This window comes from Rhipicephalus microplus, chromosome X (genome assembly GCF_043290135.1).
Source record: "Rhipicephalus microplus isolate Deutch F79 chromosome X, USDA_Rmic, whole genome shotgun sequence".
In the NCBI taxonomy this organism is placed as follows: Eukaryota; Metazoa; Arthropoda; class Arachnida; order Ixodida; family Ixodidae; genus Rhipicephalus; species Rhipicephalus microplus.
In genome coordinates, this window is record NC_134710.1 from 411,340,959 (window position 1) to 411,359,033 (window position 18,075).

The 18,075-nt window shown below is 45.6% G+C and overlaps 1 protein-coding gene across 2 annotated transcripts in view; it reads right to left on the reverse strand.

The window, feature by feature from the left end:
* Positions 1-8,658, reverse strand: part of LanB2 (laminin subunit gamma-1) — a 205,255-nt gene extending 196,597 nt beyond the window's left edge. For both annotated transcript variants that reach the window (XM_037413277.2, XM_037413276.2), the window contains exon 1: positions 8,121-8,658. In XM_037413277.2, the coding sequence (XP_037269174.2) occupies positions 8,121-8,553 (433 nt within the window). In that variant the 5' untranslated portion in view covers positions 8,554-8,658. The remainder of the gene's footprint in view (positions 1-8,120) is intronic.
* Positions 8,659-18,075: the final 9,417 nt, after the last annotated feature.

Here is an 18,075-nt window from a genome sequence, read left to right on the forward strand (position 1 = left end):
TTTTCATCACAGAAAGAGAGAAAAATGGAGCAGCATATAATATAAAGAAGAACGTGGGTGCTTTAATTAATGATTCGATGCAAATATACTGGCGCAAGTGAATTGTCAACGACACTTGACCCCCCTTGGCGTAAAGGTTTGTATTTTTTTTAAATCCAATTGTGTTACGATGCATCATAGGAAAAACCACACTCGACCAAAGCAGGGTCACTGCACTCAATGAAGAGTGTTGCTGTTCGTAAAGCTGGTGAAGTTGAGATTTTCAAAAAATATGACTAGCCAACGTAACTGCGAAAGTCATGACGAGGAACAATGTGTGCCCGACCTCGAGCGCTTTAGGGATAGTCACAAAGCGAAGCAGGCTGCCCACCTCAGTGCGGACGCAGCGAGTGCAGAGATGCGTAAGCCACAGGTCAAGTGTCACTCAAGTGTCCAATGATATCACCTTGCATGTGCGCTCTTATTACGAAAGCTTTTTCGCTGATATAGCGACAGCTCGAAGAGCGTGCGTGAAAATGGTTTTTATGCCGCTTGTAAGAAGGCTACCGCAAGCGTTTATACGTGCGTTGTGTTGTTTCTTTTTTTTTCAGATGTATTTTAAATACACCGGCCTTACTTCCTATAGCCTTCACAGTATCGCGAGTTCTTATCTAACGTACATATGGTTTAAGAAGGAATTTGTTGCAACATCTGAAGAACCCTATTTAATATGAACCTATATATCTCATGTTAACAGAGCTGTTTGCTTTGAGGGATATACTCGATGGCTCACAACATTGTGTTGCGTTGTGATTGAAGTAGTTTGATAACGAAGAATGCTCTATAAGGCTCAGTGAATTTGTTTGTTTGTTTGTTTGTTTGTTTGTTTGTTTGTTTGTTTTGGGGGGGGGGGTCGAAATGTTATGTTGCAGACTAAGCGTGTTTTCTGGGGAGAGAAATGAAGCGCGATTGACTTTTGCATTAGGTGTGTTTAGGAGTCCCGGCTGTTTGCTATAGATGTATACTTCATGGATGTCAGACGAATGACTGGAATTCTTCGGTTCGTCGAGTCTCAACCTTACAGCTTTAGTATAGGCGATGCCATGGCCTACAATCATTCGATACTTTAAAAATAAAAAAAAACAAAGCAGAAAGGCTTAGCAATAGATGGATGGTGCAAGCGTCCTGTCGTTGGTATTAAACACCCGTCCTTCTCACTCTGGAAGCCGTCGCTGTGGCACAATGGTTGTGGTGCTACATGACCGCTATAAGCTATCCTATATAGCAGTAATAATACACCTATATGACACCTATATAGCAGCAATAATAGTCACCACAGCTATTTCAGTCCGTACTTCTTGAAACTCAAAATGCTGTGTGTACCGAGATTCGGGCAAAGCACGCTTTCGAGCACTGACTGGCTTCAGTTGTGAACCTACCCGCACTAACTGCTAACGAGCCCGATAAACAACCTTCGTATTCCGATTCGGCAAGCGACGAGTACGTCGAAAATCGTCCCCGGCCAGACGAACACAATCGAATAGCAGCGCCGACGATAGGCACCACGCTAAAAAGCAGGAGAGTCAGGGACCGATCTTATTACAGTACCAGGCCTCCCGTTTTTGGAAATCGTAGATGACGGGGTATCGCGCAAGTGACGGACATGCCTCGGCCCGAACTGATCTAAATATAGGCGAACGTCTGTGCGGGTTGGCGCCATGGTTCCACGCGCAGCACTTTTTCCCCCGCCCACCCGAGTAAGTTTCCCGTGCCGCTCTCCCGGCATTGCCCCTTCGCCATGCGACACGGGAGCGCTGGTTTGCCAGCTTTGCGGGTGTGGCTTCGGCGGTTCTACACGGTTTATTGGCGTTATTTCTTTTTTTCATTCTTTTCGCGTTTGCTTCGTGTCTCGCACGTGTTTTTTTTTTTTTTCTCTTTTACTCGAGAAGCTCAGTGTGTCACGGCGCCCGCTATGAGCTCTGGCCACCCTCCGGCCGTTTCACCCCCAGTGTTTATCTTTTTCTCCTCGCCGGGCGCGTTCCATTCTCTCCCCTCTTCGCTCCTGTTTGTATTGGCTTCGTTATCGCTATGCACGAAATAGCGCGAGCTCTACGTACACGCAAGCGTACAGCAGCCGTTCTCCCCCGCTCCGTATGAGCGCTGAACTTTCGCTTTCCGCTTCTGTAGCGGCGGGCTTATCACGCCGCCAGCGCTTTCTCTTCTTCGTGTCAAACAGCGCGGAGAAGACGGAACTATTGTCTGACCACGAAATCTCAAAACTACACGAGAAACGGCCCAGCAAAAGATGCGTGTTCACCACTTCCCCCTGCCCGCTGCCACTGTTGTTCACTCTATGAAACAACGGCACACTACACGGGTGACGTCGGCAACGTAGGAACTCTTGCACCACCTCGGGCAATGGCGAAGAAACGGCACGTCTGAAAGGTCGGTGCGACCGTACTCCCACATGCTGCTTTCTTTCAATTGTCGGTGTTCGAACGCGCTAAAAAAACAAAAACTTAGATAAATACTAAAGCTAGCAATGAAATAACTCGTGCAGCAAATCATTTCATAACTCGTCCGCAAGTTTATCGTTCATAGTTCACGCCTAATACGCCAGCAAAAAATAGTGTACCTCGACACTGCGTTGTATACAAGGCGTCAAGTTCAAGCAATGGAGAGAGATCGCGAAACGTTACGGGCGTGCTTACACCGCTGCTTAGAGGGTCTTCGGGTCACGAGATGCACGAAGAAGCTGCGTGCACACTTTCACAATAACACCAGCATCGCACTGTTTTCGACTAATTTCTAAGAGCGAGTCCACTAGATTGAAAATCGGAAGTGGGAATTGATCAGAACACTGATAAGCGAATAATGTTCCAAGAAAAAAAAAACTGAAAGAAAGATACGTACGCCTAGAGTTACTGTCAATACACTCACGGTGTTCACCACGACTTCTAACCTTTGCGCTGTTCTCTCTTATTTTTTATGGCGCCGTTCGCAAAGCGTTATCTCTCCAAAACAACAAAATGAAGCAGCTGTGCTCGAGTTACATCATCTCGAAGGGTAAGTGTAGTAGTAGTAGTAGTAGTAGTAGTAGTAGTAGTAGTAGTAGTAGTAGTAGTAGTAGTAGTAGTAGTAGTAGTAATGATAACAAGTGATACTAAAGGCACGTCAGAGAGGCGACGAGTAGGCAGAACAGCCTGTATGCATGAATGGATAATCATTCATCGTTTCTAAGCCGGAGTTGACCCTGAAATTGAGCGCCACATCACTGCCGTGTTTTACGAACTCTACGGCAGGGATTTTTCGTTTAACAACCAGTCGGCGTCGGGGCTGACACAGAAGACACCAAACCGCCATGTGCTTAGATTTCGACACGGAAACTTGCGCTATGGCGATTGAAATAGTTGTGGGTGTGACTTCACTCTTTACACTGCTGCAGTGCGCGCGTATGATTGGCTTCCATTTCAATTGAGATCTCAACATTCAACATAAAATGCCGCGTGAGGCACTATAAATTGCCGGTCAAAAAAAGAAAGACCAAGATGGCCAGCTCCACAGCAACAAGTCTTTGATGAAACAGCACACAGAAGGAAACACAAGCACATACACATAAAGTACGCAGACACAAGCGCTGCACTGCAACTGATGGTTTATTCTCGAATGAAGCAGCTTGCGTACAAGAAGGAACATGCCCATGCGCACTGACAGCGGCGACAAAGATGAAGACTATAATAATAATAATAATAATAATAATAATAATAATAATAATAATAATAATAATAATAATAATAATAATAATAATAATAATAATAATAATAATAATAATAATAATATAATTATCTAAAACACGTATGATCTTCACCTTGACCACTGTTGCGGTAGTTTGATAGTTGTTTTTCTTTAACATAAATAGAGAAAACAATACCCTATAAATGCCTATACGACCCGTAAACTTGCATTTAGCGTCAAATCGTCACTGAGCTACAGTGGTCCCTTGGCGTACATTATGTAATCACTTGAAGGTCCGACCAATTACAGAACGAAATACGATGCGTCAATAGCCACTACCAACATAATAATATGTCGTTTTTTTTTCTTTTCCTATGAACGTTGTGCCCTGCGTGCATATTTACCACGACTGCTTTAAAGAATCGGTGCGCGAGCCAGTTGGCTACGGCGAACTTGCCCCTTCAGTCCTTGAGAGTTTGCAGATAGGCTGCGATACGATTCGGAAACATTGAGAGATGCTGACGCTTGTGAATACGAGACGACGCTCTCGCCTAGTGTTACACGGGCGTCTGGGTTGTAGCCAGTGCGCATGCGCAGCAGTACACCACTCACAACTCACGTGGCCACGCGCAACAGCGCTGCGCCATGAGGACTGTACGAATATTCCCAATTTCAACGAAAATCGAATGGCACTTTGCTTTGCTCGAATCTAGTACGTTTAATGGTACTAGATTCAAGAAATCACGATTCTAAATTAACAGAGACTTCTTTTCCTGAAATATTTCAGGCACGACACCACTGAAGGGGCGTTAGCACAAATTTTTTAGGGGTTGGGGGGGGGGGCACTAAGCAAGGCCGGGCAGGCAGTCGAGTGGGGGGGGGGGGGGGATATACAGGTTCGGTGTACCATCAACCATCATCCACTGCGCTGAGTGCACAAGAAAAGAGAGTGAAGATGACAGTGGGAAAATTTTGGAAGAACTCTGCCGAAATGGCACTGCAGTTGCAGCGAATGCAGGGGTGCCTGTTCCTGGGCGCACCCGGGACATTCGTAAAGGCGCGTTTACGCTAGAGAGGCACGACACTAGAGCTTTTGAGCAAGCTACGGAAACACGTTACGGAAAGGCGGTAACACGGAACCGGCTAACGAGTGCGCATGCGCGACCATTGTACGCGCATACGGAAATGAACCGTGTCGTATTTTCGTAACGTGTTTTCGTAGCTTGCTAAAAACCTCTACTGACGTGACCCCGACGAAAACGCGATGCAGGCGCAAACCATCGGCCGACGAGTCGCCCGCCGATGAAATCATCAGACCCTATTGTCCTACTATAGGCCGAGGACGACGACGACGCCTCAAAAGACAGCATTTTATCGTAGTGTAACATGATGAGAGACCGAAAACACCAGCAAAACACTTTCGCAGACCAGTCATCGGCGTGATCGACGGCCGAGCAAAAACTTGCCCCATGTCTTTGCTTCAAACGACCACGAAGCAGGCAATATTGGGGGAGTTAACAATGCCCTTTCCGAGGCTTCTACGGCGTCTGAATAGGCAGCTCGAGCACCCAACTTAAGTCTTTTCTTCGCTTCCCTATTGTGTCCACCACCCCCGTCCCTTTTCACCATGTATTATGGGAGGAAGCTGCACCACTTAGCTGGAGAGGGACAATGGCAGAGCGAAGAGCATGGCTGAAAGCGAGGTGCAGGTGTGCAAGTTTAGTTAGTGTCACTGTGTGGGCCTCCAATGTGACTACAGAATTGCCCAACGAAATACTGTGCGCACGACAAGGCACGAATGGGGTCCTCGAGAGACCACCCGAGGACTGTTAGTGTCTTTGCAGCGTACATAGGCCGACGACAAGAGAAAAGACACTCCTGAAGACAGCCCGCAGACCAAAATTGGTGTCGTGTCTCTCTAGTGTAAACGTGCCTTTATGAGTCGCCTTTTCAGTCAGTTCACATTCGCATTAGCCGCGTTGATTTAAGCGAGGCAGATAACTATTTGGTTAATCGAGCTACGATTCCATCCTCATCAAACGTTCTCCTCTCATCTCCCAACTATTTTCTCAAACTAACGTAATTCTTTTAAGTGCGTGTTTCGTTCTTGACATACTGCACAAGATATATATATACGCTCATTCACGACCACCTCAGTCAAGCGAAAGTTCATTTTGGAAGGTCAGTATAGGCCCACTTAAGAATGTCTGCCATGTAAATATTGCCAACACATCTCTTTTACTAAAACTAAGAAAATATCTGTCAGTGTCTTTTTGAAATGAAATATTTCGCATTCAATTCAAAATTAGCGAGTCAGTTTCTCGAATCTCGAAATTTGGTTTTGAGTTATCGCCATCCGATCATCCCCTAGCTTATATTCAACGCAGAGCAGCGATGCAGTTGCATATTCCAGTTCAGTGTTGTTCTCCGTCTTTAGCGTTGCAAAGTGGTGAATTTAAGCATTTGACAAAGATATATACGCTGTACCAAACAAAAAGTCGCTCGCAACTCATATGTGTAGGGACTGCACAATGTTTGCCGCATAAAGCATTGGCACCAGATTATGATCCCCCCCGTATAACGTTTTCTTCGGGCTAGGCTGAAAGGCTCTCCAACCGACACCGCTGTCCCTTATTACGCGCGTCCACTTGAATAGTTCGCAGCAAAACTACACAGAGAAACTTAGAGGCCATCTATCTTCTGCTTCATTTGAAACCTGATGACAAGACTGAGTTAAGGGATGACCATTTCGATAATTTATTTCGTGTGCACACACTCGCTAAGTACATACCACTGGGTTATTTTGCTGTTTGCTGCAAGGTGGCAAGGCCAAACAGTAAGAATTATGAGATAAGGTTCTAGTCCTTTACTACACTCCATTGAGTCCTTCGAGCTTGTTCAGACGTATCCTTTCGCTTTTCTTTATCTTGAAACAACGCCGTACAACGTATGCGCGTGTATTGTTTGACTAGAGCTATACGAGAAAACTTATCTTTAAATATGAGGACATAACAAACTATGTGTGCACATACAGCAAAGGCAAACGCATACAACGAGTTGCGGCGTCTTGAGAACTTTGACTAATGAAGGTTTTAATGAAGGACTCTAAACAAACAATGCTACAAAGAATACGCGATCAATCTACGTCGCCCTCGCTTTGCACACACACGTCTAATGACCCTTTGGTGCAGCTTCGTTTGCAGAGGCGTTCGCGGTACTCCACGTGCGATAGCCATAGCGGCGTCGTTTAACAATGCGTGACATTGGTGAACCTCGGCCAAGGCGTCACGTAACGCTCCCTTATCAGAGTGAATGAACCTTACCTGCAAGTCGTCCACACTTATATCAGGATCTGAAGGATAAAAAGCAAGCGCGGAATGCAGAGCTCTTGCATCGTATATGATAACTTTGCCAGACAGCTACATCTGTTAGTACGAGCGCAGCACCGGCCCTTCGTATGTGTCGTGTATGCGAGTGTAATCAAACCCGCATGAGCGAGTTGATTGAGACGAAAGTACAGTTGACAATACTGCACCCCCTTACGCACTTTTAATAATGTAATAGTGAATCATTAGCAATACTGAGACAGGGAGTGAATGGACGGTGTGATGCATAATCGTGCACAAGACTGCCTTTCAGGAGGGGGGGGGATGAAGGTTCGTCGCAGCACCCCCTTCCCTATTATGTCAATGTATGGGGCGGACTTTGCGCTTTGCGTCACCGTCTGAAGTGAACCACCTGCCCCCCCCCCCCCCTCTAGGCGTGAGGATTATGCCTTCAGTAAAGATGCGTGACATGTGTAAAAACTTAAAAAAAAAGAAGCAGAAAAAAACTAAAAAGCGACACGAAAGTAGAAGCCGCAAAGGTGGAGTTACCGTTAACGTCTTAATAAATGTCGGCGACTGCATAAGCACACACATACTCTAAGGTGTACCATGTTCAGAAATGTCACTTAAGCCATTTTTCCCCCTGCCTTTCTCATTATTCACTTACGCGAGCAGAAAAATGAATACGGTTGCAACACTTTGGTGACACTGTTGCCAAGAAGGTATAGCAACCACATTCAGGCTCGGAGGGCGAACCACATGAACAGCATAGACGGCCACAGTTGCGCAGTGAAAAATCGCACTTCCTTCGTGGGGTGCCGTTATCTTTCTCACACAACAATCTATAAGGCGAGCAAAATAATGCTGTTTTCCGTAAATACACGTATTAACATGCAAATTACATGCACGAGTGATATTATTTTTCCGGGACTCGCAGTGCGTCAACTGCAGATGGGGTTGAAGCTTCTTCTGTCTTTAGAAGCGCTCGACTAAGAGGACCGTACAGTTGCATGCAAGTAGATTCGAAATGCACGCTGCAATTGCACGTGCAGGTCCTAAACGATATTCAGAAGGACTGACCGAGGTCCAGAGTCAGGTTGACCAGGTTCGGGTACTGGATGCCCTCGAGCATGGTCTCGCTCTGCCACCAGGTCGTGTTGTCGTTGTTGTTAAAGTCGGTCAGGAAGTCGGGCGGGTGTGCCAGGTGCGGTTTGGTGTCGTCGCAGACCTCGCATGTCTTGGTGGCGCCGGGCACGTCCGTCTGTGGGCAGTACTTGGTGGGGCCGCGCAGGCCGCACGTGTTGGTCGCCTCGACGCGTACGTTGAACGCCGCGTTGATGAACTCCGGTATGCAGCGCTGGGCGCGGTTGTATCGGTCGTAGCATGAGCCTCGGGGTGATGGGCGGCCCTGGGGCTGGTGGTAGTAGTGGTGCTGAGCGCTGACGACGCCCGCTAGGACCACGATCAGCAGGACCGCGAGGAGTGCCTCGCCGGTAGCAGACGAGCGAGCCATCCTTCTGCCGTTGTAGCTGCGGCCGCTATGGCTTCCGAGTCGCGTCTGCGGCTCTTGAAGGGAACTCCTCGCCGGCCTGCGTTGTCCGACGCCCCGTAAAGCCGAGGCAAGCCGGGAAGGGAGAAAGGAGCCCGGAGTTCACCGTGAGAGGGCGTGGCGGTAGTGTTGTGGGGACTGCGGTTCCAGGAACGCGATTAGAAGAGAGAGCCCCCTCCCCCGTTCGGTGTCGAGTGGAGAGCCGCCCGCTTCCGCCGCTCCGCGCGTCTGTTCAGCGGCATCTCAGCACCATCGGCACAACTATCGGTCGGCAGTTTTGTGCAGCCAAAGATAACCTTGCACACGCGACAAGCTCACATTGTGATGCCGTGTCATCACTCCAAACTTTCGTGCTGCAGTCAAAAACAAGAGCATCAAAGCATTCGATTTCCTAGAGACAGTGAAGAGAGGACTTACTCATGGGATGCGAGCTTTTTTTATACCCTATCGACAGCCTGATTTCTTCGCGGTGTACTACTCTGATCCCGATCAACATTCACGAAATGTTCCTTATGGGATGATGTGTGTGGGTGAACATTGTAATGCCAGAAGCTTCGAACGTTCCCCTCCTGAAGGAAACATATGCACTTACATCGAATGAAAAAAAGAAAAAAAAGGCAAATGATAGCATTACTATATTATTCACTTATCTTGGTTTCCGTGTTCAAAACCGAACCAGCCTGTATACCAGCGGCAGATTTGTTCCTTTTTCAGCGAGAACCAAATAGCACCTCCTTACGCAGTGCGCCTCGTTAGCGGTGCACGCAACTACAGCGGCGGCCGAGTAGCGGCGTTCTTCTGTCGCCTGGGGCAGATGGAGAACAGGAGCGGTGAGGGGGTGACGGGTCTGTTGTTTCGGCACGGAAGGACGCGTATGGTCGCGTATGGGATGGTGCGGTTTGCCGCCATCCTCGACCTTTGTCCCGCCGCAGGCGTCCAGACGAATGGCTCAGCTTCCGTCGCCAATCGACGGCGGGAGAGCGGCTGCTACCAGCGCGTCCAGCCTGCCGGAAAAACGAGAAGCTGCGCGCTCTCCTTTTTGCGCTGCACAAGACCCCTACACCATCATGCGCTACACCGAGTGGTGCGCGGTTGGTGGCTCCATTGAGGGGCTCGAAGCAACGAAGTGATCGCGTCCAGGTCGGCCCTGATGCGCCTGTCAAGGTATATGCAGTACAACCCTGTGATAAACTGCCGATGGGCGGTGACACTATTGCCTGAATGTTGCATTGTTTTTGGAGTGGTTACTTAGGGAGAGAAAGCAGCTTCGCATATCTACGAAGCTGGTTCCTCTTGGATAGCGAGTGGATTGTATAATAATACCAACAGTAATAATACGAGCGCTGCTGCATAAGGATTGTGGATGTTAATGTATGTAGATTCACGTAGCTAACAGAGTGTATATGCATTTGCAAGAATATGACCATTTGAAACATAGAAGTTTACCTTTTCTGAACGGTTTCATTCGACAGCGTACATCATAAGTGGGCATCGATTTGTAGAACACCATGGCTGAAGTTATTATAGCAGGTTCTGCAATGGAGATGCGGGACATTACTGGCGGGAAAGTGCTTGTGAGGTTGGTTCAGTTTTATTTATGGAAGTTTAAACAGTTGGCATATTTTGAGGCATTAAACTTCCTTTTATTCGACTCACGTTGTGGTAAAACTACGAGGCGCAGTGATTGATTGATTTGTGAGGTTTAACGTCCCAAAACCACCATATGATTATGAGAGACGCCGTAGTGGAGGGCTCCGGAAATTTTGACCACCTGGGGTTCTTCAATGTGCACCCAAATCTGAGTACACGGGCCTACAACATTTCCGCCTCCATCGGAAATGCAGCCGCCGCAGCCGGGAATCGAACCCGCGACATGCGGGTCAGCAGCCGAGTACCTTAGCCACTAGACCACCGCGGCGGGGCAAGGCGCAGTGACCTTATTTGTTCTAGGTGGTTTCGAAATTCAATGTACTTGCGGTGCTCCGTGCTGGGATTCCATGCCCTGCCTTGACTGTAGCCATTGCGCGTCGTCGCCGAATGCTGTCCAATAAGCACCATTAAACTCTCAGTAATAGCCCACTGCCTATCAGACTATACCGCTACGGCGTTTGGGAATAAAGAGTAGTTAGCCATCCGAGCATGAGGGTAATTAGAATCACTACCGTGCCAACTGCTGCTTTTGCGCTTGCGTCTTAGTCATCTAAAGGGCACGTATCGAATGTTACAAATACAGGCTAAATGAAAATACATGTGTGACCGTTACTGAGTGGACTGAATTTGAAACCCTGCTACAATTGGCACAAAGCAAAGCAACTGCCAACACTATGCTCGTGGATTCGACCCAGACACACAAAAATAAGAACACCGCCTGTCAATACAGGAAAATGCAATACTAGGTGCAGCACTCCCCTCGCACTAGCTAAGCAATATCTTCAATTGACACAGCTGTAGGACTTCCTCCTCCTTATTGCACTTTACCTGATTTGTATTACACTCACCCTCACACTGGGGCGTACGAATCTCTTGCTCCCCCCCCCCCCCCAAGATAAAATCCTGGTTAGTTGAAACGCACCTGGTGTCGGTCTTTGAAGGGCGACCATTATACCAGAGACCCGAGGACAAGTTACGCGTTCCTAATAGTAATATTATAATCAATGACAATCGCTTTACAGAGCATTTGTACAAGTTAATCACTGAATTTTGCCTAAAATTATTTACTGGGTACCCAGCCAGACCTTTATTAGCCATGCCATATGAAGGCTGTCATCAAATTATTTGTAGAGTCTTGACTGTTCAATGAGCAAGATTCCAGGACACTTATGAACATTTATTTCTTTATTAAAGCATGAAAAACGATGAAGCTTGCGCTAAAGTGCCCAAGTCTTGAAGAACAGCGAAGTTGGGTGATTTTCTATTCTTGGTGTCGTTGATGCCAGGTTGCGCATTCTATAGTTCGGAACTCACATTGAAAACTAGTGTTCTTACCACCGACTGAAGCTCGAGCACGTCGTAATTCGACTTCTCAAATGTTCGGTTTTTCCCGCATTCAATCTCCCGATCTCTCTCTCTCACTGGCCGCGGTCTTGGACTCGTCATCGCAGTCTTTTTTGTGCTCTACACTTTAAGAAAAAAAGGTGGTAGTACTTGCTAACTTTGGGGTAGTAATGGTTTGTCACATATGTTACAACCCTTGTAGTAAGCGCTGTTAGTAACGGTGAGGGTGGTAACAGTTACTACCCTTGCTGTTGCTACCAGCACTTAGTAAGTGTTACTACCCAAGCCGTTACCCCCCATGGGTAGTAACTTTCAAAGGTTTGAAGAAAAAAAATGTGACCGATACTACCTTGTTTATTTATTTTGGCATATATTTCTCCTCCGTTAATGTTCGCGAATTAATGTCTCATCACTATAAAACTTCGGGCAATGAAGCGTGGTGTGTCATGAACACGAAGAGTATACATAGACCTAACGAGTTCGCTATTTTTCCCGCACACACGCTGTATAAAGTACGCATGTGGTATATATAGACCCTACTTTGCAGGGGCATGTCTGGCACAAGGGAGCACTTGTGTTCCAGGATGAATTATAACAAATCTAAGTCAATAGCACTATATTATACTACCTGCTGACGTATGTTTAGGGACGTAGCACAAGACTTTCAATCAGCCTTACTTATAAAAAATTGTATGGCATTGTCAAACACTTCGGGTGAGGCCCCGCCGATCCAACATCGACGTGCGGCAGACTCGCAGGCTTCCACTTTACGCTTCGGCCTGCGACGCCTGAAACGCCTCGAAGTGGCACATTTCAAATTTATTTGCAGGTCGGTCGACCCGTGCGGGGTTGCACGTGTGGCGATGTGTGGGCCTGACCGACGCACTCATAGAGCAGACACGGAGATTTGATTACACACAAACACGCATTTAATTAAAACAGGGGCAAAGGCAGGAGTTAACAAAAATAGCAGAGAAATAAAACTGATACGCAATGGAAAAGAACAGCTACAAAACAAGAAATGCTTTAAAAGAACACCACAAGAGGTACAGACAAAAAACAAATACGCGGAATAATAATAAAAGAACAACATGATGGAAACTAAAGGAGATACAAGAAAAATTACAGGAAAAAAGATCATGGTCGCGCTTTTGAATTTTAACGTGTGACGCAGCGCACACAACTACACATATTTAAAAAAAAGGCTGGTTATAATTAATTAACAGTTAAAAAAAGTCACAGTAAAAAGTTCCATACGGACCAGGCCAGCTCTTGGTGCACGTACGGGAGTTGACGGGGTGTCACTGAAGGTCTCGCCGGCTTGGTAGACGACGAGGGTGCCCGGAATTGCAACCGTCTCAACACGTTGCGCGGGTCACTCCATGCTCGCCACCTACGCGAGACTCGCGACACCGACGACCGCTCTTCTTCCTGGCTGTGTGTCAACTGCCTATTCCGATGCAGTCCAAACCTTTTCAGGGGCGTGTGCGTGCTCCCATCCTACCTGGAGGAGGAGGAGGAGGAGGAGGAGGAGGAGGAGGAGGAAAGAACTTCATTCAGAGTGCGGCGAGTAGATGGGGTGGGCGATTGGCCCCGCCTAGGTTACGGCCAGGAGTCCTTGAATCCTGGCGGCTTCCTCGGCCCGCTGGACGGCCTACAATTGGTCTTCGAGGACGGAGCTGATCGTTGCGGCTTCCCAGCGCGCGCGAAGGCTGTCAGCAGAGGCCGCATACTTGTTATGAGTACTAATCCCTCTACATTCCCATAGCATATGCTCCAGAGTGGCTCTGGAGTCGCAATGCTTGCACCTGTCCGTTTGGTAATTTCCTTTTTTTTTAGACCGCCCGTGCCCCTTTCGGTACAGGTGCAGGGAAGACGAGCCGGCGCCACGCTGGGTCGTTAGTCGCCGGATGTCGTCCTCCCAACACAAAAGCACCCTTCCTCGGAAGATGGGGCCCGCGGACGATCCGAAAATGGGAGTCGTTTGTGACAGACATATTTATCTATTATAAAAGGGTCACAAAAGCATTATAGACAGTGGCCGAAACAAGGTTATGAACTTCTTCTCAGTGCACTTGAACGTTTCACATGGCTAATACATCAGCGTTTACAAGGTAATATTCCTTTTTGGGGTTTGACGCGCCAAAACAATGATAATGTTTAGGGACGCGCTGTAGTAGATTGATTGTGACCATTTTCGCGGCTCATTGCGGCCGTCTGGTTATTTTGATCCACCGGTCTTGGTAATATGTTGTGTAATTTACTAAGTATCTTGTAATTGTCTATTGCAACACGTGTACACTTGCCTATTGTTCGTTAACTTGTACTTTTCTGTTTCAACAATATCAGAATCACGTTTACATATCTCGGTTGCGTAGCTTAAAACAAAATGTATTTTCTTGATCTATACATATTTTCTGCGCTGTTTTTTTTGTTTAATTATAATACGTCGAGACGATTCCTCTCATAAATAATCAGAATAGGAATCACACACTATTTTGGATTAAATATTCAACAGCCGTGTAGCGAAAAGGTAGTAACGAAGCAAGAAAGGTAGTAACGGCTGCAGTTACTACCTCTTTCATTCCTGTTACTAACTGCTTACTTACGTAGGTAGTAAACAGGCCGCAAAAAAGTAGTAACGGTAGCAGCTAGCAACGGGTTACTAACGTAGGTAGTAAATAGGTAGCAAAAGTGTAGTAACGGTCCAAGTAAGGTAGTAACCGCTGCAGTTACTACCTATTTGCTTGAGGTTGCTACCTTCTTACTAACCTTTTTTTAAGAGTGTATCAAACTGCCACTGACGCGGTCCTTCTCGTTTTGTAGCACGTCAGGCAGTTTTGATTTGATTTGCTTCATTTAAGATATGGCACATACCCACTCTGGGGGATCGGTCAACAAAGTGTAGGCTAGTTTTACGGCAAAAACTGTTATGAGATCCCAAGGGTCGCGTGCACCGCAGTTGTCCGCCACCGCTGCCGCTGCCCGTAACCACTCTCACAAGAATTACGAGCTAAGTAAACAAAAAAAAAAACGCCTAAGACACAAATCGAATTCGGGTCACCTGCGTGCCCGCCCAGATTTCTACCACGCCGCCACGCCGGTCCTTCAAACTCTGTCGCAAACTTTTCTTAGGGGCCGGCGCAATGTCGGGAAAGAAATCACGTTAATATGAGTAATAAAGCGTCTCAGAACAGCAGAGGAACAACCATGCATCACGCACAATGCGAGTTACGTAACGAGTGGAACGAATTACGTAACGTATCGGATGCTCCAAACCAGTACATAAATCACGTGAAGACAAGTTTCTTAAATATGTGGCACTCATCCACACTGTGGGATTGGCCAAGAACCGGATAGTTTTCATGAGAGACTTCTTTGTTGAAAGGTTAGGATAGGTCTATTTACGGGAAATAAAAAAAAGATGAAACAGGACGAATTTGATGGTGGAATAATAAACTGTATTGGAATACAATGTAGCAGCACGTTTGAATTAAAAATGAATTTAGAAAAGTAATAAGAACACCAGGGCTGAGCGGAACGTGCAGCACAGTGACAGCGAAAGCTAGAATAGCGTCCTTTCAGAGCCTTTTCTAGACACTCATTGGGTAACTGCAGCGAGCACACTTATTTGATACCCACTACGGCATTAATAATAAAAATATTTGGCTAATAGGCCGGCATTCGCTACAATTTTTCGTTATTGTTCTGAGAAGCGTGGTATCAGCTAAACAATTTGAAGTAATTTTGTGCCAATCACTTGCTTGTTTGTGCCTATGTTTGGCTCGTACTCACCACGGGGCATTAACCGTTAAACCGGTGGTTATTATAATGAGGATAAAAGAATTGTATATTTGATTAAGAAAAATGAATAAAACAGATATCTAGAGAATATGAAATTTAACCATCCTAAAGGCTCCTATGATTAAAGTAGACAAATAACTGTAATATAAATTAATAACTGAATTTTGAAAAAGTAGACCTCCATTAGGAATACCATAACAATAAAATCTTCTTGTGTCTCAAAGGGATCCATAGACTGTTATGCAGACGTTCATGTTCCTGTGGCCCAGAGAAGAATCCCCAAGGGGAACAATGTTATCGGAATCAGTAGTAATGTTTAGTTTTCTGAAAAATATTTCTAAATTTTTTCCTATTGCTGCTGAAACGTTGGCATGTGAATAAAAAATGATCAATGTTTTCAGGCTCTTGATAGTAAAAACAGAACAGAGATGGCACCTGTACAGACTTGCATAAACAGAAATTAAGAGGCGGAATTCGGCATCGAAATTTTGAGAGATATACCTCAAATTTGCGAGTGGAGCACCATTTGTTATCCCAAGGACAAGTGAGGTAATGGTATTCATCAAGTGGTAACCTAATTTTAATAGAATCCTGAAGTAAAGAACATTTGCGAAATTGGGATTCAATAACGAAACTGGTGTAGGTACGATGGACACTGCAGGGTCATCCAGGGACCACCGCGCGAGAGCGTTCGACATTTCGTTTATAAGTATGCCTTGGTGTCCTGGCACCCATGCCAACCACACTGTATTTAAGTGTTTAGGGCTTAAAGAGGTGAAAGCATTCCAAACGGAAGACTCGAAATAATAAGTTGAAGTTGAGGATCTGCATACGGAGAGTGAATCACCAACTATAAAAATTGACGAATCATTTATTGAAAGCTTTCTAAGGGCTAAAATAATTGCTAACTTCAAATATAGTTTATGAAGTTTATGCCTGAAGTGGGTATATGCCACAGTTAATAGCTGAAGAAGAATAATCTATTGTAATTGGTTCGAATAGCGTAACCCGCTCGTTACGCCATTCGAATTGTGCGACGACTAGTTGTTCTTTCGCTGTTTTAAAACGCTTTATAAGTCGTATCAGCACGATTGCTTTCCCGACATCAAGCATGCCTAAGGCATGTTTGCCAACAAGGGGGCACCGTCCTTCTTGTGGCCCCGGGTCGGGTACCACTTTGTCTAAGGTGTCACATGCAAGGACATATACGACGAGACTGCCAGATTCCCCACTGTATGCCGAGGAAGACATGGGTACTACTTTTCACGCCCACACGTAGTATGAAGTACGCATGGGGTATATATAGCCCCTACTTTGCGGGGGCATGTCTGGTACTGGGGAGCACTTGTGTTTCAGTATGAATTGTAACAAATTCGAACTTATAGCACCATATTATACTACCAGGTTACATATGTTTGGGGACGTAGCACAAGACTTTTAATTAGCCTTACTTATAAAAATTTGTATGTCATACTGATTTATTATAAAAGGGTCACAAAAAGACATTATGAACCGTGGTCGAAACAAGGTAGTGAACTATTTCTCAGTGTATTTGAATGTTTCACCTGGCTAATAAATCAACGTTTACAAGGTAATATTCGTTTTGGGGGTTTGACGCACCAAAACAATGATAATGTTTAGAAACACGCCACAGTGGAGTGATTGTGACCGTTTTCGGGGATAATTGCGACCATTTGGTTATTTTGATCCGCCGGTCTTGTTAATATGTGCTGTAATTTACTAAGTTTGTTGTAATTGTCTACTGCAACGCGTGTACACTTGCCTATGGTTCGTTAACTTGTACTTTTCCGTTTCGACAATATCAGAATCACGTTTACATATCTCGGTTGCGTAGCTTAAAAGAAAATGTATTTCCTTAATCTATACATATTTTCTGCACTGTTTTTTCGTTCAGTGATAATGCGTCGAGAAGATTCCTCCAATAAATAATGAAATCAGAATCACACCATTTTGGAATTATTAGTCATTAGCCGAGTAGCAAAAAGGTAGTAACGGGGCAAGAAAGGTAGTAAAGGATGCAGGTAATAAATATTTCATTCCAGTTACTAACTGTTTACTAACGTAGGTAGTAAACATGTCGCAAAAAGTTAGTAACCAGGTAGTAGCTGGTAACTGTTTACTAACGTAGGTAGTAAACAGGTAGCAAAAGTGTAGTAACGGTCCAACAAAAGTGGTAACCGCTGCAGTTACTACATATTTGCTTGCAGTTGCTACCTTTTTACTAACTTTTTTTTTTAAGAGTGTAATGTTATCCAGTACATATCCTGTACCCGGAACATTAAGTTGTGGTATTATCTTTTCTATTTTCCAATTTAATTGAAGTCATGCCATTCGTAATGAACAATATAATTACATCCAATAGGTAGTCTTGGGACTCTTTATACATCATTTTCAATATGACCTATGTAACTGCGTCAGGACCAGGAGCCGCTGATAGAAGGTTAGCGAACACTTGCGGCAGTTCATACCTGAAAGCTTCTGTGAAGTCATCATCACTTACTGTATGTGAATAAGGTGATAGTTGACGAGGAAAACACCACTATAACCCATTATTACCAATCACTTCTAACGAACCTTCATATTGTCACGGGGTCGTTACGTGGCCGAAGACAGGAAACTTCGTGTTGGGATTTAACTGTTTATTTGGGCGAACCTGTGCCCGGTAAA